This window comes from Scedosporium apiospermum (assembly GCF_000732125.1).
Source record: "Scedosporium apiospermum strain IHEM 14462 chromosome Unknown SEQ_SAPIO_0110, whole genome shotgun sequence".
Lineage (NCBI taxonomy): Eukaryota > Fungi > Ascomycota > Sordariomycetes > Microascales > Microascaceae > Scedosporium > Scedosporium apiospermum.
Window position 1 is genome coordinate 1,780,261 of NW_015971811.1, and position 27,535 is coordinate 1,807,795.

Here is a 27,535-nt window from a genome sequence, read left to right on the forward strand (position 1 = left end):
CATTGAGCGCTGTATTGTCCCCGTCTAATTCTGTATATATGTATATATCAAGATCTCGAAGTGAATGATAACACGGCTCAAGTATCCCTCCAGAGTAGAAATGATGCTCAAACGCCATTCGCAACAGCCCGCCTGAGCTGGCCCCCAGAAATAATCTGCCCAAACCCAAATCAAAGGATGTAAACTCAGAAGAGATGAACCCCCTCAACCCTCGCCGAAAAAGGAAGGAAAAATAAAGTTTCATGATGGGTATCATAACGTGATGTTTTCCCTTCAATATCACTCGTTTATAAGAAGAAATGTAGGAAGAGAAAAAAAAGAAAATGAAGACAGAGAGGGAAAAAAGCGACTCCTCACCATCCCTGATACAGCCACCATCCTAAGACGATGGCTACCATAAACGTACCAAGGATCAACGCCCCCTCTTGAGTACTCCACAGAAACATACTCCATCCGGCCATTACTTCCTTCTTCCTTGCTGCTGCTCGTCGCTCCCAGGCCTCCGGGTCGATTGTCACAGGCAACTTCATGCGAGGATCCAAGTTCCATTCTGCCACCGTTGCTGCGCTGACCCCATCCTCGAGTTCCTTCGGCGGGATCAGGTCTACCTTGTCGATGACAGGAACCTCCACTCGCAGGAAAACGGGCCGATGGTCGCTTGATGACACAACTGGCATGCAGTCATAGCTGTGAACCTTCATCTCGGGGGTCGCCTTGGACAGCCGAGCCTTCGTCCACGGAGCAATGTCGAGGTAAAGAATCCGATCGGTCCAGGAAGGATACCTATGCGGGGCAAATTTCCAGCGGACATTGAGAGGGTCTCTTAAGGTGGACGACTCGGCGGGCAAAATGTCATACTTGTACGTTGGGGGAAACTCGATCCTGTGCTCCGAGAGTCCGTGAAGGGTCCGACCAGAAAGGCGCTCCCGAGTGAGCTGGTCCAAGGGCAAGAACTGCGGGTAATAGTGCTCAGACTCCGGGTCCAGGCTTGGGAAGTCCGCATCTGGCGGGGGTGATGTGGCAGATATCCGGTAGTTCAAATCTCCACCGACGAAGAGATGCGACGTGGGTTTGAAGACCGAGATGTCATGCAGTCGCTGCTGCATCAAGATACTCTCCTCATTAACTTGATTGTGCAAAAGACGTACAGCCTCTTCAACACTAGCACGTCCATTCCCGGCCTCTTGGGCGTCGGCGGAGGACGAAGCGCCGCCGGACGAGGAGCCACTTGGCTTCCTAGGCTGAAGGATCTTCTCTGGGTTGTCAAAGGTCATGCTTCGCATGATTGCCGCCCAGTTCGCGTTCCGCCTCGCAAGGTTCCACTCCATGGCAGCAAGATGCGTCGCGACAAAAGTCATCTCTGAACTCTTGTCGCTTCCAACTCCCTCATACACGATCCGCAGACCAACCGCACCCTTGTTTCCCATCTCCGCGGCGCCGAAGCCGACTTCTGCCTCCTGCACGTCCGCCACGGTTTTCGGATCCCGCGCAAAAAGGAGTATGGCGGTCATACCGACATTCTTCGATCGCACGAGCGTATACACCGGCGGCGCCACCAGGGTCGCACGGGTGAGGGGCGAGATGGCCCCATCGCCGCCGGGAGCGTCTTCCAGAGCCTCGGGGTTGTTCAGGACATCGGCGGCGAGGTTAAGGGCCTCTTCGTAGCGTGTGAGGTAGGGGTTGAGAAAATACGATCCGATGAAGGAATACGCGATCGGGGCTACTTCCTGAAGCGAGCTAAATCCAAGAATACGAATGATTAGCGAACAATCGGCTTGCGAAACACAGTAATCCCGTGCTCGAATACGACCAAGATAGCGTCGTCATTCCCTAAAAGTACCCCGCCACCACCATCGCGTGACACGATTGAAGGGTTGGACTCTCTGTCTTAGAAAGAGGGTGGGTGTGTCACGGGGTGCAAAGCAAGCAGGAAAGACTCACAAGACTACGAGATCCGGCAGCTCCGCCCGCTGTTTCAGTGCGGTATGGAGATGGGTCGCAAATACGGGCACGTCGATAAAGTTCTTCGCGCAGTTGAAGGTGAGGAAGAACACGTCGACGGCCGTCGAGGGGGTCATGGTCGAGGCGGACGAGGACCGGCTTTCACCAGCAGTAGCAGACACTGGGACGGAAACGGAGGCGATCTTGTCTGCGGTCGCTGGCGCTGGTTGGGCGAGACTTGGAGTTTCTTGGGGGTGGGGCGCTTTTGTGCGGCGGAACATTCCGGTTCAGCAGCCTGACTGGCGTGGATTTTCAGTTCTGGTGTCTTTCGATTATAGGCGCTACTGCCCAACAAAGTGAGAATTTCCAGGCCTTTCTCTGTGTAATTGTTCGATTGGGGTTTAGCCCAGCTTGGAGAGAGCAAAGTACTTGTTGTCAATCTCCTCTCGTCAGGTTTGTGGTTGCACGGATCTCAAAGGGGGAAGATGGCACGAGCGGCGGATCATTGTAATTATATAGACGAAGGTGTCAAGCTTCACGCCTGAATCCTCCTTATGCAGTAGCTCCTTCCTGTTCACTGTTCACGCGTTCCCTCCTTCCGCCTCCAAGTCGATGCAGGCAGCAGGTGCCCTCGACTAAGCTGCCTCCACTTGTGGAAGGAGGGAGCCTCAAGCTAGAAAGCCGCGTGATGACTTGTCCCAATGCATCGATTGATGGATTGATGGATTGATGATATTCGGGTGTACAGCCACGAAAGCTCGTTCTCGATATCCACGATTTAGGAGGGGGTTGGAATTGCAATGGACCCTGCTGACCCTGTTGACCCTGCCCCTTGCCTCAACTGTATGTCCGGTAGGCTGGGAGAGGAGAGGAGGGGGAGGGAGCTGAATCCATATGTAGGAGGCTGCGCTAGCCTGGCATCCGGACCAGAGCCTGGCTAATAAACGACAACGACTAGAAAGACCCTTGGGCATTCACAGCCACGCTTCTGCGGGGAACCACTTCTCGAAGAGGCTGGCTTATAAGCTATGACTGTTGCTTTCAAAATGGATTATTATATTTTCTGTTAGCTTTGCATCAAGCTCTAGAAATTATCTACAGGGGTCCGTAGCTCTGTCCCTCGCCAGCCCATGACGCGAGGACAGCCACCATTCACCGAGTCCTTCGATATCTGCAGGTTCCAGCCAAACGGTCTCATCTCCCAGACCTAATCTGAGACTTGAACCCATCGACGGTTTATAATATTCCTCTCTGACTCGGGACCCAGATCAGAGGCAGAAGTAGGTCTAAAAATCTCTAAAATAATGGTCATATTTCGCCGCCATCTCGTCGGTATAAACGACGCGTCGCCCGTCGTCTTCCGGGTATCGATCAAAACACTGCGTGTCGTCCGGCGCCTTGATCGGAGGGATGATTGGACCATTGGTCCGCCGATGGTAGACATCGTCCCAATTCACGTCACGGAAGAACGGGTGTTCTTTAATCCTTGCTGCGCCTCCGCTTATGTTGCCTAACCTCTTGGATCGGTCCACTGTGCAGAACTGTCGGATGAGATCTTTGGCTTCCGCCGACAAGGCCGGTTCGCTGGGAAAGACAACAGCCTTATCCACGATCCTAGTTTCGTCGGAGCGGTGTGACGCTGGTGGTTAGCACAGCCCACTCACACCCTGCAGTAGCTGACGAGATGACTCCATGCAGCATTTCGATAGCTTCTAGGCTAGGTCCAGCGGAAGAGGGGAAATACAACTCACTGTTTGTAGATCTCGATGGGATTCTGGTGCCAGAATGGCGGATACCCCGTCAAGAACTCGTATAGTAAGATCCCCAGCGCCCACCAGTCAACTGCTGTCGTATGCCCCTTGTTCTGGATCACCTCTGGTGCAAGATACTCCGGCGTACCGCAGAGCGTGTATGTCTCGCCGGGCCTGTCGCCTTCACGGCCGAGGCGCTTCGCGAAGCCAAAGTCTACCAGCTTAATATGGCCATCCTTATCGAGCAAGAGGTTTTCGGGCTTCAGATCTCGGTAGGCGACCCCGCCTTGCGTTTCGTGGAGGTACTCCAAAACGAGGACGAGCTCGGCTATATAAAATCGAGCAGTAGGTTCATCGAAACGCCGCATCCTCCTCAAGTATGTGAAAACCTCTCCGCCGGGAATATAGTCGAGTAACATGTAGACGCTGTCGCGGTCGGAAAACGAGGCTATAAGTCGCGTAATGAAAGGGTGTCCGCTCACGTCGCTCAGGACAGCACGTTCGTTGCGGACATGGTCCAGCTGTTTTAACCGGATAACTGCGCAGAGAGAGGTCAGAGAGGAAACTTGGTGGTTGGACTGACAATGGGCAACGGGCAGCCGCAGCCATAAAGCCTGGGGATAGGGCGACGAGCGGTGACATCAAAGGATCGAGTTACCTTCAGATTTGCGGAGTATTTTTAGGGCATATACGCTGTCATGGTCGTCTTCGGGGGCGTCGGCGGGCTTCACGAGACATACTCGAGCAAAGGTGCCTAGGTACCGATGGTGGTTAGCTGATCCTTGGAGACAGGCACCTTTTTGTGAAATGAGGAGATCGCGAACCCGTTCCCAGAGTCCTTATGAGGCGGAAATCCTTCAGAGACACCTTGGGCTGGCCGTCACTCGATCGTGACGCCGATCCGACTCCGTTTTGATGCGCATCGCTAACTGCACCAGCTCCGAAGGGCTGCGCTAGCGCCGCGAGGACGGGAGCGGCAGCAGCGACGTCGCTTGGCATTCGAAGACGGCCGAAGGTTTTATCGAACTTGGAACGAATGGAGCCGGCAGAAAGCCGAAAGGGGTTCGAGCTTCGAGACGTCGTGGTGGCGGGTTGAGGATTCGGGCGCTCAGGCTCGACAGGGACCCATTACAGGAGTCTCCTGCGAATACCTTGGGCGCTGCGAAAGTGATGGCCGAGCCAGAGGTTTAAGGGGAGTGGGAGAGTTTTAACACGTCGGATTGATAGCACAATTGAAACCCAATGCAATGCGTCAAAAAAGATCAAGGTTTCCCTTCATTCGGGTTCGGCTGCGTCAATTGCGAATGTGATGTGATGTGATTTGATGGAGGGGTCTCTCGACTAGGCTCTCCAGCTGGCGCGGGACTCGAGCATTAGAGGGGTGACTTCGGTAAGGGGTGGCATGGTAGCTTCAGCGGCTAGAGGAATTACACTTAGGATGGGAGACAAGACGATGGAAGGGACGGAGCCCACCGCTCGGCCAATCCAAGGAGAGTAAGGTTGGATTGACAATGAGCGTTGGGACTGCAGAAGAGTGGTTTCGAATCGGGCCGGGCATTGGAGATATTTAAGTAATGGTGCAGAGGCAGACTGCCACCTCTCTAATGTCTCCTTCGTGCCTCTGCGGCTGCGTCCGATCAAGGTTAGGTTCCATGCCCCGAGCCCCATCAGTGTTCGCGGGGGTTCGCAATGGCACAGCGGGGTACTCATCAAATGCTCATTCTCACGACAAGTCAGAGTACGAACTACGAGGTAAACCCCCCCAAAGTGTCAATCAAAATCGGGACAACAGTTTCTGTTGGTGCAATTGCTTACCTTCGTATGCGCCCTTCAGCACCCGATAGAACTCGATGCCAGCCATGATTGGCTTGGTGCGCAGCCAAGAGATATGACGCAACAGCTCGAGGCGTGATCGCATCCTCTCCTGCTTGTTCCGCACCCGAGCCTTCTGATAAAGTGAATTGATCCTGCTAGCGGCTGCTTAAGGTCTTTTTCGCGTGCTTTGTAGAGTTACCGATCGGAATATGTCCCCTGGTCACCTCATGTTCCGCTGAAAAAGATCTCGGTCAATAGCTCAGAGGAAGCAAGCGCTTGCAGGCGGCACTTCGCTTCTATCTTCTGCCGCGCAGATGGAGCGTCGGTTGATGTTGATGCTGTGAGGCCGGAAGGGGGAATCCCCGGATGGATCAGATCAAATGAGGCCGAGCACGCGGCGTTCCAAATAATAAGACGGCGGGCGATACTCGGGGATCCCGACCGATTTCGAAGTGCATGACGTCTGTCACGCCCATACTTCGGGAGTTTAGATTCTCCTGCCCTTCCAGGCTACGAACCGATGCATTGCAACAAGATGTCGACGTCGTTGTACCACCCTGCTAACACAAACCGAGAGCCTCGAAAGGGAATCCATGCCTGTCCATGCACGAATAAAGAGCGCCCGCGTAATGTTACCCAATGGGTAAATCTGTTGTTGTCAAGTCTGGCCTGCGAATAGAGCTCAACGGACCGACTGATAAGAGCTGCAACTGTCACTATGATGCGGTTTACCAAGCAAACGGGTCGGCACCTTCGCCGCCCCTATTTGCCCTATTGGCGATTGCCGACCAGGGGAGAAGAGATTGGGAGCTACACTGGAATAGGAAACGAATTGTTTTCGGATGAAAATCATATCATGGCCATTTGCTATCGTCAAATTGACCAGGACATGAGCTTCTGGACTGGGGCGGGGGGACATGAGACATCGCGTCGTCGAGCAAACACTGATTCCCCTGGTGGCTGACCGAGGATGGCATCGGATGGCCTGGCGCCCCAGGAGGCAGGCAGATGAGAGATGCAAATGGCATCCTTATTTCACGGGGGATCAATCCTGTATTACGATATCTATCAAATCAAAGTCTGAGGTAGCTGGCTGAGAGTCCCGCCGCTATCAAGCCAGAATCATCCACTGTTCAAGCTGAGAGACCATTAACAGTGGTACACTCTTGTTCTTGGAGGGGAGATGCCGGGACGCTTCAGTGTGTTGTTGATTGTTCAACATCTCCAGGGGCTAGAAACTGAGGGGGATTGATTGATGTTAGAGCGCACGAAGTAAGCACAGACACAGGTCATCAGCAGGATCAAATCCATGTGCAGTCTAATATTGTGCAGTCACGGCTAGCAATGTGTACCTATAGCACCTGTAAGATATTCCGTATAGACAGGTACCACAGATATAGAGGTACCTCAATCCGCCTTGCTGCACTAGACCCCAGGTCATTAGTGCTCCGCTGTTCTTGATGCGTTCTTACCGCCTAGCCCCACCCACTGAGCGAATGAACTATCCGGTGGGTTGGCTCTGGCTGCTCCTGCCACAAGGCTGCCTCTGCCGCATCCTCAATGCTCCCTTGACCAATTCCAGCTGTAGGTATTGCGAATGCCAGCATTCGACCGTTTGCTGCCCCTCCGAGATCATCTCGACTTTCATACCTATTTTCCAAAGTGTCCATTTCTCCTTTTTCCATTTCATTCTTTTTGTTTCAACCGCATTCGCCTGTTCCCGGACCTGTCGCTCTTGGCTTAGCTACCCATCACAATTACTGTCGTGATTCGTTCGCCCCAAGGAGCCAGCAGCTCAGGTTGCTCAACATCCTCCCCCTCCTTACATCCTTCACCGTGATGACCGCGGGCCGAGCCCACTGCGAGTCATGTTGAACAACTTCACGAATTTCGTTCAAAAGGCTCAGCAGCTGATCGATTCCACCCAAGGGTTGAATCTTTCCGACCCGGACCGAAATCCGTCCAAGGCCGTCCTCTTCCAGAGCCAGTTCCGTCTCCCTTCGTCCCAAACGCCGCTCCACGAAATCAATGCCGAGTTGACTATACCTGCCTCCAATGTCACCCACGGGGACAAGGCCCAAGATGCTGGCTGGCACTACGCTGGAAAGCTTCACCTCTCCGAATCGTTCATGTGCTTCTCCACCACCCCGAGCAGCTTCGTTCACAGCGCCAGCACGACAACGTCATCGCTTTTCACCGCCCAGACATACGGCGGCGGCCCTAGTGGCAACGGATTCACATTTCCTCTATGTGCGATACGCCGGGTAGAGAGGCTTAATAGTCAGAACTTCCAGGTGGGCATATTCTCCTCTTCCCCCCCTTTTTCTCTCTCTCTACTCTCGGCACCCTTGCCTACGCCATAGCTAGGCACCAACTCCCTCGTTTGCTGACTCTCCATCACTCACCCAGTTCGCCCTCGCGATAACTACCTGGAACGGCTTCATGCACGACCCACCGAAGGCAAAAGACGGGACCAAGGACACTTCGAATGTAAGGGAACAACGGATAACCATACATCTGGCCAGTACTCGCCAGGCTTGCGAGAGGTTCTGCGATGGCCTCAAAAGGGGCCTGCGTGCCAACGTCGTCAATGTCGCGAAGATGAAGCGGGTGTCCACCCAGTGCTACTCCGAATATTTACTACGTACCGAGGATAGGAAGAATGCCGACCCTCCCGACGCAGGCCTTGGTATGATATTTCGCTACCCAGGCGATCCGAAAAAGATGCGGGATCGAGCCAAAATGCGTCTTTGGGGCGAGTATCTAAGGGACAACGGAAGGAACCTTACTCTGATCCGACAACCCACCTTTCACAAGCTCATCCGTGTCGGTCTGCCGAACCGCCTTCGAGGAGAAACCTGGGAGTTGACGTCTGGATCCATCTATCTAAGACTGGAGAACCCCACCCTTTATACCGATACTCTAACGAAATTTTCTGGAAAGGAATCGCTCGCGATTGACGAGATCGAAAAGGACTTGAACCGTAGCTTGCCGGAATACCCTGGCTTTCAGAGTGAAGAGGGTATTGGCCGGCTACGGAGAGTCCTGACCGCCTACAGCTGGGTCAACTCTGACGTTGGGTATTGCCAGGCCATGAATATTGTTGTGGCCGCGCTACTTATTTACATGTCTGAGGCCCAGGCCTTCTTCCTGCTCTCCGCCCTGTGCGATCGGCTCGTCCCGGGTTACTACTCGACTACCATGTACGGCACCCTTCTCGACCAGAAGGTATTCGAGTCTCTTGTCGAGAAGACCATGCCCATTCTCTGGGAACATCTTGTAAAGAGCGACGTCCAGCTATCCGTGGTCTCCCTACCCTGGTTCTTGTCGCTCTACATCAACTCCATGCCTCTTTACTTTGCCACTCGTGTCTTGGACGTGTTCTTTATTGAAGGACCCAAAGTCCTCTTCCAAGTTGGCCTTGCGATATTGAGGATAAATGGCGAGGAGCTCTTGGATGCGACGGATGATGGCGCTTTTATCTCTGTTCTCAAGTCCTACTTCTCTCGTCTCCATGAGTCGGCTCACCCCAAGTCGGAGAATCCCAAACTCAGGGCCGTTACTCGGTTCCAGGAGCTCCTGGTTGTCGCCTTTAAGGAGTTTTCCGGCATCACGCACAGCACCATTACCGACCTTCGGTTAAAGAACAAGGATGCCGTTCTCAATAATATTGAGAATTTCGCCAAGCGCACAGCCATTCGCAACCTCGGTCCTGACAGCAAGCTGCTTAGCACGGAAGAACTCGGTGCGCTATATGATAGGTTCTACGGTGTACTCTACGAACGCCAGCAGCGGATAAGGATTGTCCAAGAGGAACAGCGTCGCAAAGCTAAATCGAATCGCGGGCGAGTCACAGATCTGTTTCCCGGTGCGCACACGCAAGATCACAGTATAGAAAAGGGTAGAGTCGGCCTCGGCCCTAGCACAAGTCTCATGGACTACGACGCCTTCCGCGAGTTCCTCGCCGGCATCTCGAAATGGGCCATCGCAGATACCCCTCCAACCCCGAGAAGGGACACTTTCGCTGACCGAGATAAGAACTCGTACTACCAGCGTTCAAGGAGACCTTCTGAAGCCCTTTTAGGCCCATGGGGTAGCGGCCCAGAGCCGGCCGACCACGAATTCCTGCAATTGCTGTTCCGGAAATGGGACGTGGACAACAACTCGGCACTGACGCTCCAGAATGTGGTAACCGGGCTCGCAAAGATAAAGTCCAAGCGCGATATCATGGCCACGATCAACTACTTCTTTGATCTCTACGATGACGATGGCGACGGCAAGGTGGATAGGGAGGGGATCTTGCGAATGTCCGAGGCACTGCTCTTCCTCTCTCGGCGAGGGCTCGAGGGCTCGCTGAGCGTTTCTGCTGTTAGCCCGAACGGGGAGGCAGGCGGCAACCCGAGCACGTCGCAGCTCAGTCTCCCCGGGATCTCGAACAATGAAAAATTTCTAGGTAGCGTCAGCGCCTTCATACGGCGCTGCTTCGAGTATGCCGATCCGGATCATCCGAAGAACCTAGAAGCAACCGACGAGGTTCCAGAAACTCCTGAGATTGACAATACCTTCTCTATCGGCGATGACGACGATGAGGATGATGATGATGACCTCCTCGTTTCGTCTCGACCAGCTTCCCCGACAGGCGCCCCGCAACCTGCAAAGAAGCCGCCTGCGCTATCAATCACAACCGACGCGGAACCGCATATTGAACGAAGGGCTTCCAAAGCACATTCCGAGGCTGCAAATGCGGCACTTGATCCGGCCAATCCCTTACATATTACTCTCCCCACATTCCGCATGGTCGTCCTCGCGGATGAGCTACTCGAGCAGTTCTTCGAGTCATCTTTCCCGACCTCCTTCCACATCATCGAGGGTCTCCCGAGCCAGGCTTCCTCCTCTGGAGGATTGACCACATTTGCCAGCCTGGGCTTCGGAGCCCGCGCTCCTGGTACCAGTGCACCCGCCCTTGGCGGAGCCGGCCGCGGACTACGTGGTGTACTGGACAATATCGTGACGGACGGCATGAGGGTTGCTACGGAAGTCAGGAGAAGGATGGAGGAGGCACAACGCGAGCTGGAGAAGAACGCCCAACCTGGTCAACGGCCATACGCCGATGACGACGAGGAGGATGAGGAGGATGGGGGTGCTGGTGCTGGTGCTGGTGCTGGTGCCGGTGCTAACGCTCGTCGTGGAACGGTCGGTTCGACGCTAGACTTTGAGAGGAGGTCCGTGAGGAGTTCGGATCGGGATTTGCTCTCGGGAGCGGACGCCGAGGCGGCTAGCGAAGGCGAGGGATCTAAGGCTGCAGGCGTGCTGTCCTTATTAGATACGGATCCGGGACTTAGCGGGTCGGGTTCTGCGGGGAAGGGCTTGGTGGAGTTTGACGGGAGGAATTGAAAAGAGTTAGGAATCATTACCAGGATGATGTGATGTGTTGCTATATCTTGTCCTAATCCTTCCCTGCCTTTTCTTGGCCCTCCACTCTTTCTTTTGCATGTTTCGGCGTAGTGAGTTGTTTCTGCCTTTTTGTCTCTCTATCTACTTGGGATGGCGCTGTATGGTTATATTGCCTGGAGGAGAGACATGTGCTTGGAAGTTATAACTGCTGGTAGATTTTAGATTCTACGCATTTTGGTGAGGGGAAGTGAGCTTCGAATTATAAAATGAAAAGCAAGCATCAGAGCTATTTCTTTTGTTTTATTTTTCAGAGTCGGATTTTGATGATATCGAAATGAGATCACAGAATCGCGGGATCGATTTCTCCCGGATTGTGAGCTCAAAGTTTTCATTTCTTTACAAGCCATCACAAGATCAGTTTCTGGGTAGTAGGCCATCATTAGAACGAATCGATGGGCATCGAAAACATTTCATTCATACATCCATGGCACCATCTGAGAAACAGTCATCGGAAAAACGCAAAACGAACATCTCAGTCAAGATATCTCCGAGAACAAAAACATTAGACAACATAACAGAGAAGCAATGTCCAAGAGCAAGGCAACTTTGAAATCCGCGTGGTATCATATCAACCATAAAGTCACCATCCCTCCTCCTTCCATATCCCAAAGCAGATAGGAAAGAAAGAAAAAAAGAAAAGAAGTACAAGTATCACCTGTTCACACACACACACACACACATACACCGCCCTCTCCCTTCCCTCGCTTCCATAACACCTAAGATATCCATTCCTCACTCTCGTATCTTGCCCGCCCCTACCTGAAACTCCTACAAAACCGAATCTACTTCTCAAGATGTCCGTCGTTGAGCAGCATCTCCAACACGATTTGCATCCCCGGAATCTCGGGATGGGTCATCCCAATCTTTACCGTCGTCTTCGAATCAATCTGCCCAGACGAAGAGGAAGGGATCCCGCCCAGCGCAGAGGTCGTTCCAGTAGGACCCCGCGCGCCGTAATCCAAACACCTAACATCGCGGCCCGCAATGATCTGCCTCAAACGTCCATTCTCGGCGTTGCGGACCTCGACGTAGTCGTCGTTGAAAAGGACGAGGTACTGCCCGCAGAGCGTGGCGCCCTTCGCCTTCTTCTGCTTGCCCGAGTATTCCATGATGAGCGTGCGGCTGACGTCGCCATGCTTGTCTACGTAGACGGCGCAGTCCTCATATGCGAGGAGGAACTCTTGGTCGTTGAGACGGAACATGCCCAGCGGCTTCTGGTCGCGGATGCGGCTGGCGATGTTGGCGATGGAGGGTTGCTTGACGTCGGGGATGGACATCGGTTGCTTCTTGTCGAGCGTCAAAAGCTCGAAGCCCTTGGAGGTGGCCACCGCAATGTACGTCTGGAACAGGTTCAAAGAATAACACTCAGTTGGGAAGAAGAACTCGTCGTAGTCGCGGAATGACTCCGTAGATCCCGACTTCCGGCTGCTGCCAAGCCACCTAGACTTCTTCTCCGTGGTCCGGTGGAAGACGGGCTCTAGAACCTTGAAGAAGGTATTGTGGACACCTTCTTTTCTCTTGTAAAAGACAAGCATACGCTCCTTCATGCGTGCAGCCGCAAAGAAGGAGACATCCTTGGCAAGGCGCTGAGGCGCCCGACGAGGATTGTCATGCAGTGGCGCCGGGAAGTTGGACACGGGAGCAACAACATCCAGTGGATAAGAGATCAGGGATCGGTCGGCGATGATTAAACATACAGAGAACTCTTCTAGCACAGCGATTTGTGTGACGCGCTGAGCGGGTACAGTCTGTAATTGCAACATGTTAGTACTAAAAGAAAAAAAGAAAGAAAAGAAAAAAGCCGAAAGTGAGGGAGACAGACTCTCTGCCAGCCACGGGGATCCGTAGCATCGGATATAAACACGCCGTAATCTGTACCGATCGCGATAATGGACTTTCCATACGCCGAGAATCCGGTCGCACAATTCACCTGGGCTCGGCAAACGGGAGGTGGGCCTCGCCCTGGGCCATACACCGACTCGAGGTCTCTTATCGCCCGGTCAAGTGGAGTTCCCTCGATGGGGACGCCTGGTTGCTTCCCTATGGCTGCTATTCCATCGTACGCGAACGCGCTGTCAGCGAGCACGCGCAGCCTGAACGGTTCGGCGTTCTGCGAGAATAGCGCCTTTGCATGACGGGTCTTTGCCTCTATGATCTTGTTGCACCAATCCTGTCTGACCTGGGGCGTGGGCGCGTACAGAGTGTACATGTCGTGGCCCAGATGCTTGATTCGGAAAGGATACATGATACGGCCCTCGGGGTCAGTCGCCAGAGGCTGACCTAGTCGAGGCACGGTCGTCGCCGAAGAGGTCGGTTCGAGGCCAGGCCTGTCACTGCCATTGGTGGCTATCTTGTTGAGCTTGGTGTCGGAGACGGAGGTTGTAGTTCGACCTAGTGGGGCCGCAATACGGTTTTGCTTCGCCACAGCATCGTCGTTGGTGCTTTCAAGACACAGGAGAGGCATCGGTATGGGCTAAATTTAGGGAGGTTAGATGTCAGCCAAATATTATCTTCCATCGGACCAGAAATACAAGGCGGGGCGGGGGCTTACCTCTTTTGAAACGTCATATTTCTTCTCCCCTCGTCCGTCCTTCAGACTAACAGTCTTTGCCAGGATGAGGTAATGGTCAAACAGGAGAGCATGCGTCTCTACCCATCTGACACCCTTGGAGCCCATCCGTTGAAGATCGCCCTGGAATAATAGCTCCCGTCCCAAGTGATCGAGGTGAAGCATAGCTTGGAAACCTGGCCTAAGCACGAGCATCGAGCTAAGCTCCATCATCTCAACCTTCTTTTGCATCTCTGCCACCCTCTGATCGCATTCCAGTGTTACTGCGTGAATCTCTTGAATGGCCTTGGTGAGATTCGTCTTTTCTTCACTATCCTGCAGCATGTTCTTCTCCACAGTAGTGAGAAGGAAACTGTACCGCTGCAGGCGCGTAATGGGAGTCTTGAGGAAATGGGTCCAGTCCAGGCGTTCTGAGCGTTTATGATTTCGTACTTGCTCAAGGAACTGCCTGAAGAGAATGTTACGGTCGGCTTCCCGCCTAACCAAGAACGTTGCGTACGGGTAGGATGATGCGTATTCGATATAGACATCCCGTGCTTTTCGAATCCACTCGCGGAATAGATCACTAAAACCGACAATCCATGGGCCCTGCTCTTGTTGACGGTATTTAAGCTGTGCAAGTAAGTGGTCTTTGTTGGTTTCTTGGACACCATCGACTTTCCCGAAAACGGTCTTGAGGAACTTGTCGATCTTGGCAGGTGCAATGATGGGCGGCTGAAGAGTGCGCAGACGATCTCTATAGAGTACCCTCAACACTTCGAGTTGGTTCATGTAGCCCTCCTCACTCGTGACGATCTCGTGAAGCACATTCTGCCGTTCAATCTCCTTCTTGTGTTTGCCCTCGATGCTTTCCTTAGTGAGCTTAAAGAACGTCGCCCAATCTTCTTGTTTCACCGAGTCCTCGGCCAACAGATCATCGAGATTCGCCTTCTTTAACGTGCGAGTGCAATGGTACGAATAGCAACGGCCCGGAGATTCACACTCGTGTAGTTTAGGCGCATAGCAACCTGAGGCTGACAGCTGCCACAGAACACCAGATATCGACCCCGGTGCGAACTTCACCCATTCCTCCTCGGGCACCAGGATACCGGATTCCAGCATCATGGTCACCACTCGAGCAGAGAGTGTCTCGGCATCGGCAACATTCATTGTTGGAACTTTGCTCGTGAACAACTTGATAAGGCCTTCCTCAATCGTCTTCTTTTTCAGGTCAGGCTCGCCTTCTGTCATTTCCCGCATCCAATTGGCAATGCTGCTAAGAGCCCAGGGTTCGGCGCATCGCTTGAGATCCTGAGAGGTCAGCTTCGAGGGGAGGAACTTGCGTTTGCGGCCCGTGGGTAGTGTTATCATGTCGTAAGTAACAGCAGAACCGGTTTCGTAGTCGAAAGAGGCCGAGTTTTGTTTCCCGTGTTGGGCTTGGCGATACTGTCGCCTTCTTTCCTCTGCGGCATCGGTCCTAGAACGAGATGGAGTCTGGACGGGTGGGGTGGTGGTGTGGCTAGTGAGTGAGATGGATCTTTCGACCTGGGTGTGCGCCGGTCCGGATAGAGCATTATATACCTCCAGACCCTCCTGGCCTTGTCCACGGGAGTCCAAACCCCATGATTGATCCTGCTGATATTGGCCTTGGCTAGTGGTCGCGGCTGGCTGAAGTGATAGTGTGTCAAGCATCGGCAAAGCGGGTAATGGCCGGTTTGATAAACCAGGGTGGTAGAAGATATCGGGATAGTCGTCCTTGTATGGCGATTCGCTCCCGCTCTGCCTTGAATGCAGCGAGGCCTGTTCCTCTCCATCTTCCGCTGGCGGACGGTACGAGCTGGCAGGCTGGAGCCCGCCGGCTCCGGGGTAGTCCATATCTGCCTGTGGCAAAGCCTGGGCAGGGCCCCCCTGGCCTTCATAGCCTCCGAACAAGCCATACGAGGGAAGAGCAGGTAATGGTCTATCGTCTGTCAAGCCAACATCGTTTCCGTACGTGAGGTTGCCTGCATAGCCCCCACTGAACAAGCCAAGGTCCATGCCTCCAAAATCACTGTCGCTACTTTCTTCGTCATCCTGCCTCCTCCCACCGTGATCCGAGGGTACCGGTATCAGGTCCGCATGCGGGTATGGAGCACCACTAAACCTTCGGTCTTCCATCTCGGCTTGCTGCATAGCCAACACACCTGCCGTCCCCTCAGGATCACTTTCTTCCTCGAGTCGATACGGGTAGCGAACATTCGATGCCGAAGATTGTACCTGAACGGAAGTTGATGCCCGGGTTGGATCAGATGTGGGAGTATTGGGATCGTATTGCCGAAGGTGTTCTATATCTTCGTCTGATAATTGGGCTCCGTTAATTGGCGTAGGCCGGTCGCGACGTACAGATCCCCCCAATTCTGCCTCAATGTCCTGGATAATCGTATCTTGGGCTAGTAGTTCATCAGTTAAATCGTCATCTCTCGCAGCACCATTTGAATTCCAGAGCAGCCCATCCTGATGCGCGTCGATGGGCCGGCTTGGAAGGGGAGCATTTGTGGGATGTCGCTGGATGCCCGAAGATGATTGCGGCGGCGGAGATGGCAGCTGCGAGGTGCGGGAGTTTGATCGAGAAGTCCTATTGTAAAACGAAGTTGGATCGTTCACAGAATAACCGGGTCCAGCAGGCATTTGTGAGACGTGGGGATACGGCGCGGAATCGCTCGCTGCAGAGTAAGGGGTGGTGAGGGCGGGACTGTTGGTGTTCGGTGAATACGTGCCGTAGGGAGTGCTATTGTAAGAGGGGGAGTAGGCAGACGGATCGTAACTCGAAACTTGGGAAGATGACGACACATTGTGGAGCGGTGGGCTCGGCAATGGGTTCTCGTACTGGGGTGTGGCAGGCGTAGTCGCTTGGCTTGAACTTGGAAAGGCAGGTGAGTATGCAGTACTGGGCGAGCCATATGCCGCCTGCGACGGCGCGTAATGCGAAGAGTAGTTGTTGTAACCGTGGTATGTCGCATTCCTTTGGGGAACCGCTGTGCTCGCATAGGCGGCTGGATTATATGCTTGGGGGGTGTAGTTGGTCGTGGACTGCCGCAGAGCCTGTTGGGTCAGGGAGCTGCTAGGTTGGATGAGATTGGAATATTGAGGCTGCTGGGCAGGATGATATGGTAAAGACGTCGACTGCGACCTTGCAAAATGCTGCGGATTGTAGGACGACGGGGATGAGAGCTGGTAGGGGGAGGACGGCTGATATTGGTTTTGGTAGGACGGCGCGAAGTTGCTGATCGAGGAGGAAGGTTCAGTTGGGCTCGTCAGAAACAGCTCTTCCTCCCCTCGTGCGGGTGGCGGCGGTGGCAGTAATGGCGCATTCTGAAAGACTTGAGATGACGACTGTGCCGATCCAAACAGAGCGGCATCATCACCTTGATTGAAACTAGGCCGTCGCGTTGGATAGGAAGCATGGTCATTCGACTGGTTTGCGACCGGATACTGAACAGGTGGAACATGGCCGTAGCGGCGCTGATCATCCCCTCGGAACGACATAGTTATCTGTGTCCTCGATAGACTCTCCTCGGTCCGTTGTTTGTCGATGAAATGGCGAGCCAAGCCAGCGGCTCCAAGAGTAATCAAAAGATGAGTCGCTCGTTCACTCCGTTGCTAGGTCGGGCGAGAGGAGATTGTGTTCGTGGATGGTGTTGGTTTGGGGGAGTTTTCCGTGTGTAAGCACACTTTGTTGTAGGCAGCAGGTCGAATGGTAGTCACTCCATCGGTCCTTCCGTGAAGGAAAATCACCACGAAACGACTTGCGCAGGACGGGTTGTGTTGAAGGGCTCGTCAGGATGCCGCAAGGCAGAGACGGCTCGCCAGCCACAATTAGGACGACTGGAAGGACTGGGGCACTGTCGGAGGTAGGCGTCGGCGTGGGCGGGGTGTGTATGAGACAGGGCAGGCAGATGCAGACGTTCGCAAAGTATCTCAAGAGGGATTATCCTCGATGCTGCGGGATCGAAGACGACCCAGCAAAGAGATAGATTTTATCGGCCGATGTAGGTGTTTTTGGCTCTCCCGCTGACCACAACAATTTTGAAGTGGAAGCTGTTGTTTCGTGTGTCTGCAGGCAGGCTGGGGTAGAGGATGGGTTCAAGACGAGTGGTAGGAGAGCCAGGCCAATCGAGGTGGTGTCCTGGACCAGGCGTGGAGGTATGTGCGTCGAATGCCCGCTTGTGCGGTGCGAGCGTTGTTCTCAGAGAAGCAAGATTTGAAGTACGCCGTACCTAAAACTTCACTACGAAGTACACTACGAAGTAACTAGCTTAGGGTGGGCGGCAATTATAGTAGGTAGAACCAAAGCTAAAAAAAACCGTTCAATGTTCTTTTGGGGACTTGGGTGGGGACGGAAGGAGGGCATTACACGCCAAAAGGCAGGGACAAGTCACGAGTCACAACAACGATTGTACTTCGTACTTCGTCGTGTAATTGCCTCAGTAATTGTGTCTTACCCAGGGAAGGAACGTTGAACCCATTTATTACTCATGTTGCCAGCACGTTCTTTCTCCGAGTCTTGACGCTCATGGAGATATCATTAATACCCGTTATCCACGTGCTGTGATTTTTTTTTTTTGCGCTTCAGATCAAACAATCTGATCGATCGATGCTAATTCATGGTGCTCGTATTGGACGCACATGTACCCAGCGACTCTCGTGTGAAAAAGTCCTACAGCGTGGTGTATCCACCAAGAGTTGGAACAACGCCCATGATCGTATTCCAAGCCAAGCAAGCATCGAATCCAGAGCAACTCCTTTGGACGCGTCAGAGGCGATATCTTTTCCTGGCTACCTCACCACCCAAGCGGGAGAGTCGTCCCGAGTCCGAGGCACAATATTCTCCAGGCCCAGCGACAAGGGAACAACACTCGAATTGATATTAAAGGACGGAGGCACATTAACAAAATGCCCCTGTCATGGAGGAGCAACTGCAACGTTGGAGTCCTGCATCAATACACGGGTATAGTTTACGACTTACGTGTTCGCACACTTCTGCCAAGACGTTCCAGGTCAGATATCCCCGGCTCATACGGAGGTCCTAACCAAGACGCGATGCAGTCAGACAACATGAGCGCAGTCAAGACAGCACAGCGACCCCAAAGTGTATAAAATCGTTTTCTTAGCCAATAAGCTTCAATGTTTCACCACTAGGCTATTTTCCAGGTAATGTCCGGAATTCCTTTTGATAGGCCTCATGTCTGCTGGATATTGGATTTCGCTTTGCATATCTGTTGGAGGGGTAGATGAGACTATCTTGTCAGTATATCGTGTGAAATACTGACATTCAGGTAATCTTTTGGCATTTCTCAACTGCATCAATAGTTATTCTCCTTTAGCCATCACCTTATCGCATCATGAGGCGACAGCCAGCCCCGTCGTTTCCTATCCTAGTCACCAACCATCCATCTCAGTATGGCTTTCCTAACACGTAATTATCGGTTTGCAATACGCCTACCCTCACTTGGCCAGTCTCAACAAGGAAAACTTGCATGCCCACGCCAGCAAAATCTCGCATGTACGTGCAAGGTGCAAGCCAGGGATGTCATAAGGCTGAATACGCCCCACCCACGCTCGACATCCATGAAAAATATGCGTCCTCGAACGACGGACAGATGAACGCCTTCCAGATGACACTGGGGTTGGACAAAACGGAACACCATCTAAGACACAGCCTGGCTACAGCGCAGGCCTTTCTCCTGCTGAAAGGTCTTAAAGAGGACTCCCCAAGTGCCAGTCGTGTTCCAAGTCTCCATCACCTGGACTTTTAGCCATTCTGTTTCCAGGCCTCAAGCGCTATCACCTGGCAGTTTATATCAGCCAGTCACACCATCACTCCTTCGGCACTTAAAAGTACTCGGAGTTGGTGGTCGGTTACCCCAGATGCTGTGAAACTAATCGAACGCGTTGTTCTGCGAATTCTCTCTTCACAAGCTTCGGGCCTTCTCTATCCGCGACGATAACTGAGTACAAAAGAAACGAAGTGCCGAACCCGTTATCTCCACTCACTGGACTGATAAAAATCGTGGAGATGGTTTCACGAGCACTTCGAGAACGCCATCTCCTACACTAGTCCTCGAAGTCCCATGGTGGGATGATCCATTCAAGAGACAATCCCAAGTCCATCCATGCAGTGGGCACCCCACCAGGGAGGGGGAAGTTATTTATGTTTCTAGCTGGCAGAAAGTGACCCACCCCACACACTCCAACCCCCAATGAGAGGCTTGCCAGCCATCCCCGAACTCATCAATGCCCATGAACCTTTATCACAGCAAGCTGCTTCGGGCACAACTCTATTTCGTATTGCAGACGCAATATTAGCAACAGGATCATGACAGATTGAACATGTCTAGTACCATGCACCTTCTCTTTGTGTTAAGCCAACCCCAATTGCTGACGTTCCCGAGTACCTTCTTTCAAGTGCCAGGAGCTCCTTCCACGACATGTATGAAACCAAACAGTAGATCCCACATCTGAAGAAGGTGTGTTCAAACTGTTCAAATTGTTTTGATACGTGAGAGCCGCCAAAGCTAGTTTACTTCCCGAGCTACACTGTACTGGAACGGAAAAACTTCCGAGCTCGTGCTCACTTCCATGAATTCCATGTGTTACCATATCCCCGCCCTTATTGCCGGACTCTACGAAGTAGGTTAGACAATGGGGCTCCATCAATCACCTTGATCAATCACCCAAACATCACCTAAAGTGGAGTTGCCCCTCTCCCCTCAACCAGCACCAGACTATCAATGATGGCCCAATTGCATCACCTCCCCAGCGAAGTTACATACTAGTAGAAGAGTGCCCTTGTAATGGTAACGACCACGAAAGCTGGGTTTGTAAGCAGCAACTCCGAGATCTTCTTACGTACCGGTTCAGTTACTATGACGCATGTTAAATACCGTTGTTAGAAACGTACATTGGACAATTGGAAGCTTGTGGACTGGAGCGGGGCACTCGTTTCCCCGCTGCCGGACAGACATCGGATCTCCGACTCTTTCCTTCTTCTTGGTTCTCTGCATCTGGAGCAGTTCCTGAATCTCTTCATTTCCTTTAATTCCCAAAGATTCCCTCTAGTCTTCACGTCAAATCCATCAACATCCGCCAACTTTCCATCTCGGAAATACACTCCAATCATCAACCAGGTAGTACAAATCTAATTCAAAATGGTCAAGGCTGGTAAGTTAGCTCTATTTGTACATCCAACCCCACCATGCCATCTATCAAGGTGTTTTGGAGGGTGGTGTTCGTCCTACTTTCTATGAGCACATTTGCGGGCCTTTCTGCAAGGCACGACGTGGCGAGCCCCGGGAAGCTTAAATCGATCCTCCATGTCGGGCCATTATTCGCTAACGGAATGGATTAACTAGTCTGCGTCGTTCGAGGCGACTCGAATATCAAGGGCACTATTGTCTTCGAGCAGGAGTCCGAGTCCGCCCCCACCAAGATCTCCTGGGACATCTCTGGCCACGATCCCAACGCCAAGCGTGGCATGCACATCCACACCTTCGGCGACAACACCAACGGCTGCACTTCTGCCGGTCCTCACTGTAAGTGCCCGTTCGACACGCTTAGACCATGCTATCGGCACAGGTGTCATTATACCATGACTGAAGGGACGGTTGCTAACGTCATTGCTATCAGTCAACCCCCATAGCAAGAACCACGGTGCTCCTCAGGACTCGGACCGTCACGTCGGAGATCTCGGCAACATCGAGACTGATGCCCAGGGTAACTCCAAGGGCTCCGTCACCGATAGCCTTGTCAAGCTGATTGGCCCCGAGAGCGTCGTCGGCGTATGATTAATCCCAATTTGTTCCTGCGACTCACATAGATGCTAACGGTTTGCCTAGCGCACCATTGTTGTCCACGCTGGTACTGATGACCTCGGCAAGGGAGGAAACGAGGAGAGTCTGAAGACTGGCAACGCCGGCCCCCGCCCCGCCTGCGGTAAGTTCTGACATGCTATGCGTTGCATCTATGTATGACCGCAACTAACTGGGATGCATAGGTGTCATTGGTATCTCCGCTTAAGCTGTCGTTGGAAGCTCCCTGACGGGACGGCGCCGTAGTCAACAGAAAGGGTTCCACCAATTTGGTAAATACAGCCATTGTATCTTGAATGCCAGCTATGATAGTCTAGTGCAGACCAGAAAATAGTATTGCCAATGGCTTAATTCGTTGACAGTCCCTTCGATGGCGTTAAGTTTCGAAGTGCGAGCTGATCCCGATAGCTGGGGAAATGTTGGTGGTTGCTTCAGGAGAATCGAAGCTAAGCTAAGCTCTAGAGCTTTGGGCAACACAGTATGAAATTTCTTACTGTGAGACGTTGTGAATGTCATCGTCCTTCATAAATCGTGACCTGCTCCAAGCTGACCAGGGTCAATGCCACAAAACGGCGGCGTTCTTAAATGCCCAGCGCCCTTCTCAATCCCTTTGGAACCGGAATTGAGTGTAGTTTTCAAATTGCGGAAATTCGCAAGAAATTAGACTCAAAACACTTTTGAGCAGCTCTGCAGAGCTGATCGATTCTCGGGACATTAATAGATTATTCTGATTCGACATTGAACAATGTGAACAAAAGGAGCATCAATGGTCTTGAAAAATACAGTGTACTTTAAGAACGCTTGGGTTTTGTGCCACGGAGTGACGCAACGAGGACTGGGGCAGCCAGGCGAGGGCGGTTTCATCGACCCCGCAATCCCCATCAGCTGGCCGCAACAATTGCGCCACTTGGCCTGGCCTGGCCCTGGAGCACTGGAGGCTAGGGGTGCTCTGGTCCCTGAAACGGCCAATTAATCGCCTGCCCCAGTGGGTGAAGAGTTCATGCTCCCATTATCGTCGATGTGGAGTTCAATATTAACACGTCAACCCTTCACCGTCTCTGTTGATCAATACTATTACCTGTCCCTTAGTTCATCGCCTCACCTCTCAATCATCTTCTCCCCTTCAAGACCTCTCTGGTCTGCTGCTATCCCTAGAGTATACTTCTGATATATAAGCAAATTCCCCAGTCTGTTAGGTATGTACCCCCCCAGAGCTTTTGCGCCTCTGTCAACCCTGCTCCAGAGTGCTCGCCTGATCTTCTAAGCTTCTCCATGATTCCATTGAACGTCATTGTCTTGAACCCCAATCCCTTGGCATTGAGCTTTGAAGTGCAAGCTACACTTTTCTCCTACATGTCCAGTCTTTCAACTACTATGATAGGCTTACCAAGTAGCTAACTGGTTGGCCGTGCTCTGTCTAGGACCCTTCTTCTCCACGGCCTACCCCTCTCCACGGATACCGCAATGGCTACCGGTAAACAGCTTCTCGGTTACTGCAAAAGCGTGCTTAGCGGCGACACTCTCATCATTGGGAACCCAAACAATGCCGCCGCCGAACGCACGCTGTCCCTCGCCTACGTCAGCGCACCCCACCTGAAGAAGGAGGGCGACGAGCCCTTCGCCTTCCAGTCTCGCGAGTTCATCAGGAACATTGCCTTGGGAAAGCCCGTCCTTTTCACCGTACTCTATACGATTCCTGCCACGGGCCGCGAGTTCGGCGTTGTCAAGGTCAAGGATGGCCCCGATTTGCCTGATGAACTTATCAAGGAAGGCTGGGTCAAGGTCAGGGAGGATGCCGGCAGGAAGGAATCCTCTGAAGAGATCCTTGAGCGATTGGATAGCCTCCGCTCCCTCGAATCCGATGCCAAGACCCAGGGCAAGGGGCTGTGGTCGGGCGCCAGCGGCGTGATTGAGGTTCAGAACGATCTTGGAGATCCTAGCTTCCTGAAGGAATGGTCCGGAAAGACGGTCGAGGGCATTGTTGAGCGTGTCCTAGGAGGTGATCGTCTTCTGACGCGTATCCTGCTATCTGATAAGAAGCACCTGCAAGTCATGACCCTTGTTGCCGGTATCCGCACCCCCTCTACTCAGCGAACGATCCCATCCACAGGACAGGTCCAACCAGCTGAGGAGTTCGGCAACGAGGCCAAGGCTTACGTTGAGTCCCGTCTTCTTCAGAGGCAAATCAAGGTTCACATTGTCGGAGCTAGCCCTCAGGGCCAACTCGTTGCCGAGATCATCCACCCCCGAGGTAACATTGCCGAGTTCCTCCTGCAGGATGGCCTTGCGAGGTGTAACGACTTCCATTCCACAATGCTCGGTCCCAAGATGGCTGCCCTTCGGGCGGCAGAGAAGCAGGCCCAGTCCAAGAAGCTTCGGTTGCATAAGAACCACGTCAGCAAGGAAGGTGGTGCCGGAGCCATGGATATGATTGTCGCCAAGGTCATCAGCGCCGACACCATTGTCGTGCGAAACAAGGTTGGCGATGTCGAGAAGCGAATCAGTATTAGCAGCGTGAGGGGCCCACGGACCAATGAAGCGAGCGAGGCCCCTTTCAGGGACGAGGCCAAGGAGTTCCTCCGCAAGCGTGTGATCGGCAAGCACGTCCACATCAGCATCGACGGATCGAAACCTGCAACGGATGATTTCGAATCTCGCGATGTTGCTACCATAACTGAGAAGGGAAAGAACGTGGGTCTTCTCCTAGTACAGGAGGGATGGGCATCCGTAATCAGGCATCGAAAGGATGACACGGACCGTGCCCCTAACTACGATGAACTCCTGGCTGCTCAAGAAACAGCGAAGACGGAGAAGAAGGGAATGTGGTCCGGAAAGCCATCCAAGGTGAAGCAGTATGCCGACGCATCGGAGTCAGCTCAAAAGGCCAAGGTCCAGCTCGCATCCCTTCAACGGCAACGCAAGATTCCCGGTGTGGTTGATTTCTGCAGGTCCGGGTCGAGGTTTGTCATCCTCATCCCCAAGGAAAGCATCAAGATTACCTTGGTTCTCGGCGGAATCCGCGCGCCCAGAGCTCCTCGTCTACCTAATGACAAGGGTGAGCCTTTTGGCCAGGAAGCCCTTGACCTTGCCAACCGCCGCTGCAATCAGCGAGACTGTGAGGTAGACATTCACGACATCGACAAGGTCGGTGGGTTCATTGGCGCGCTCTACATCAACCGCGAGAACTTTGCCAAGCTGTTGGTCGAGGAGGGTCTCGCTTCGGTCCACGCTTATTCGGCCGAGAGATCCGGCAATGCGGCCGAGCTGTTCGCGGCCGAGAAGAAAGCCAAGGAGGGCAGGAAGGGCATGTGGCATGACTGGGACCCCTCGCAGGAGGAAGGTGAAGAGGAGGAAGCACCCGCGGAAGCATCTAACGGAGCGGAAGATACTGGTGCTAAGAAACCCACAGACTATCGCGACGTTATCGTCACCAGCATTGACGAGAACGGCAAGCTGAAGCTTCAAGAAATCGGACAGGGAACTGCCGCTCTTGAGACCCTCATGTCTGCCTTCAAGAAGTTCCACCTCGACCCCAAGAACAACGCTCCCATCAAGGACGCTCCCAACCGCGGCGATTACGTCGCGGCCAAGTTCTCCGCGGACGGACAGTGGTACCGCGCCCGTATCCGATCGAACGACAGGACCGCCAAGGTAGCCGAGGTCGTCTACATCGATTACGGCAACAGCGAGAAGATCCCCTGGTCGAACCTGAGGCCCCTCTCGCAGCCAGAGTTCAACACGCAGAAGCTCAAGGCGCAGGCCATTGACGCGTCGCTGTCCTTTGTCCAGCTACCCACGGCGCCGCACTACTTCGCCGACGCCCTCGGCTTTATTAACGAGATCACGGAGGGCAAGAGGCTGGTCGGCAGCTTCGATTATGTCGATTCCAAGGAGGGCGTGAGCTACGTTACGCTCTACGACCCCAAGTCTTCCAACGAGCTCCCTGGACCTTTCGAGTCGATCAACCGAGACGTCGTCGCGGGTGGTTACGGCATGGTGGCAAGGAAGTTGAAGGCTTGGGAGCGCAACAAAGCGTTTGAGGGCATCCTGAAGAACCTGCGCGAGGTTGAAGACGATGCTAAGAAGGAGAGGCTCGGAATGTGGGAGTATGGCGATATCACCGAGGACTAAATCTAGCCTCTAATTTTCGCATCAAGGTCCACAAGGTATGAAGAGCTTTTGAAAACTATAAAAGAGGAAAAAAATTAATGACGAAAAGGTCGCAATGACACATGAGCGGTTGGGTTAGATGCATTTAGTATATAGGAAAGCGAAGTTGGGTGGCATACGACATTGATGAGCGAAAACAAAAGCAATGGTTTCATGATGATCACTGGTATAGCATCAAAACAACTAGAGCAATGAATTCACTTCCTTTCAAGAACATTGTAGAAGTGCGCTTTACGTTGTGGTTTGACGATGAAGACGCAACAGAGTCGGCTGGACCATGTCGAGCTCGTCTCTGGAAGCTGTTCAACTCCCAGCGGCTGTCTCGGGTAAAGCTCCCTCTAGCGTGTCTCGCTTGCTTCAACGTGTACAACTAGTATAGTGTATACTAAGCTAAGGAAGAATGAATGGCTCGTTGAACCAGAAGGGGCTATACGAAGTTATAGTTGAGTGCACCTCGAGCCAGGAGCTAAGGACAGCCTTTTTGCGTCGTATCGTAGCTCGAAGGGGGACGCGAAATGCTACCATCACATCATCTGTTGATCACGATTCCGAAGAGTGAAAGGTATCTAAAGGACCGGTAACGTAATTGATACAGCAAGCACGCATACATTGATCAATCCAAGATCCCCGACGTCCCCTCGACGAGCCCACTCTGGCATGTCCTAGCGTGCCGCTTCTCCCCGGAGTCTTGGGGGTGGGGGTCGTGACGACCGTTGAGGCGATTACACCACTGCTGGACTTTACGGGTTGGCGGGGCTTGCCTTGGGGGACGAAAAGAGTTGATCAATTCAGTTACAGGAGGAATCTGTAGACATTGATCAATTGAACAGTGGTAGTATCCTTCAACATCAATTGATTGAATTCCCTCCGTGCTGTACAGGTAATCGAGGCGGGGTTGAATGGAGGGGCTGGAAGAGGGGCAGAATTTGAAGAGCCAACAGCTTTGAGAAATGGCCCAGCAATGAAATGCCAGCTTCAAGACCTCAGTGCTACTGCCGGCTCCACTTTAGCAGCAATTGATAACAATTGACAAAGCTCGAATGGCATCGTACACCTTGGGAAGCTGTTCAAGACTTGAAGCTGTAAACAGGAGTGTTCACAATGAACGGAGATCAAAGTGCAAGTTCGAGGGCAAGGCCAGTGCCTCAACAGCTCCTTGGCGTTTCGGTCTGTCTTCGAAAGCTCACACCATTGCATGTCCCAAACATCAAGGTGGTCAATATGGTTTCCCTACCTCAATCTTGCTACCCTGTCCGGGGTGGGCCCAGGCCAAGAGGTGTAGGTGCGCTCCAATCACCGACTCAAATGCCTGAGGACGGCTGTTTGATATCCCCTCCGTCGTTCCTATTCTCGCCCTGTTTAGAGCCCAAGAGCACCCATCAGGTTGCTGTTGCGCGGCAGCTACTTGGTAAATACTCTCATATAACGGTATCAATTGATTTGATGTGTTATTGATTTGTCATCGGTTGAGCCACCGCCAATCTCACTGCCAATCTGAACAACGTGCAATTCTACTTCTCTACCAATTTTATTTTTCCGCGGCGTCATCGTCAACCAGCTTTGGCCCCCGCGGGGCTCGCCTCATCCGCCTTCGTAGCCTGGCGAGTATATGCTAAGCAGTGGACAACGGAAGCAGTATACAAGTATCGGCTCCCATTTCGAGGTTATTCCTTGGAATTCTTTGTATACACCTTGACTACAATCATGGTTGGTTATCTTGGCGAGAGGATGGAGAGGCCGGGGAATGCGGGCGGCAAGACCGGACGTTGCAGCGCCCGAACCTCAATGACAATTATTTTGTAAGATTGATAGACTTTTGGCCAGACGTTATGACTAACACACCACCACGACGATTGGGGGCACAATTGCAGCGACTGAGTGTAGTGGAGTGTGGGAAGTACAGTAGCACTCTAGCAAGTTCCTCAACCCGCGCTAGCCTTAGCTCCCCAGTGGTTCACTCCTTGTCCGGCGACTCCTTCCCACTTACAAATTGATCACTCAATGTTGAC

The 27,535-nt window shown here is 52.9% G+C and overlaps 5 protein-coding genes and 1 pseudogene across 5 annotated transcripts; 3 read left to right on the forward strand and 3 right to left on the reverse strand.

Annotated features, from left to right (window-relative positions):
* Positions 1-353: 353 nt before the first annotated feature.
* SAPIO_CDS7429 (Inositol 5-phosphatase) lies at positions 354-2,222 on the reverse strand (the record flags this gene model as incomplete). Its single annotated transcript, XM_016789296.1, has 2 exons — positions 354-1,737; positions 1,942-2,222. The coding sequence occupies 2 exons, from the start codon at positions 2,220-2,222 to the stop codon at positions 354-356; spliced, it is 1,665 nt and encodes a 554-aa protein (XP_016641123.1).
* A 1,005-nt stretch (positions 2,223-3,227) lies between these two features.
* Positions 3,228-4,691, reverse strand: SAPIO_CDS7430 (cGMP-dependent protein kinase; the record flags this gene model as incomplete). The annotated part of the gene is made up of 4 exons (XM_016789297.1): positions 3,228-3,555; positions 3,693-4,230; positions 4,351-4,446; positions 4,517-4,691. 4 exons carry the CDS (start codon positions 4,689-4,691, stop codon positions 3,228-3,230), a joined length of 1,137 nt encoding a protein of 378 aa, XP_016641124.1.
* Positions 4,692-7,375: 2,684 nt separating this feature from the next.
* Positions 7,376-10,901, forward strand: SAPIO_CDS7431 (putative GTPase-activating protein; the record flags this gene model as incomplete). The annotated part of the gene is made up of 2 exons (XM_016789298.1): positions 7,376-7,801; positions 7,917-10,901. The coding sequence occupies 2 exons, from the start codon at positions 7,376-7,378 to the stop codon at positions 10,899-10,901; spliced, it is 3,411 nt and encodes a 1,136-aa protein (XP_016641125.1).
* An 842-nt stretch (positions 10,902-11,743) lies between these two features.
* SAPIO_CDS7432 (Rho1 guanine nucleotide exchange factor 3) lies at positions 11,744-17,034 on the reverse strand (the record flags this gene model as incomplete). The annotated part of the gene is made up of 3 exons (XM_016789299.1): positions 11,744-12,709; positions 12,784-13,434; positions 13,513-17,034. The coding sequence occupies 3 exons, from the start codon at positions 17,032-17,034 to the stop codon at positions 11,744-11,746; spliced, it is 5,139 nt and encodes a 1,712-aa protein (XP_016641126.1).
* A 3,662-nt stretch (positions 17,035-20,696) lies between these two features.
* Positions 20,697-21,564, forward strand: SAPIO_CDS7433 (Superoxide dismutase; the record flags this gene model as incomplete). Its single annotated transcript, XM_016789300.1, has 5 exons — positions 20,697-20,709; positions 20,901-21,080; positions 21,175-21,326; positions 21,384-21,480; positions 21,542-21,564. 5 exons carry the CDS (start codon positions 20,697-20,699, stop codon positions 21,562-21,564), a joined length of 465 nt encoding a protein of 154 aa, XP_016641127.1.
* A 1,256-nt stretch (positions 21,565-22,820) lies between these two features.
* On the forward strand, positions 22,821-25,487 carry SAPIO_CDS7434 (annotated as a pseudogene; the record flags this gene model as incomplete).
* Positions 25,488-27,535: the final 2,048 nt, after the last annotated feature.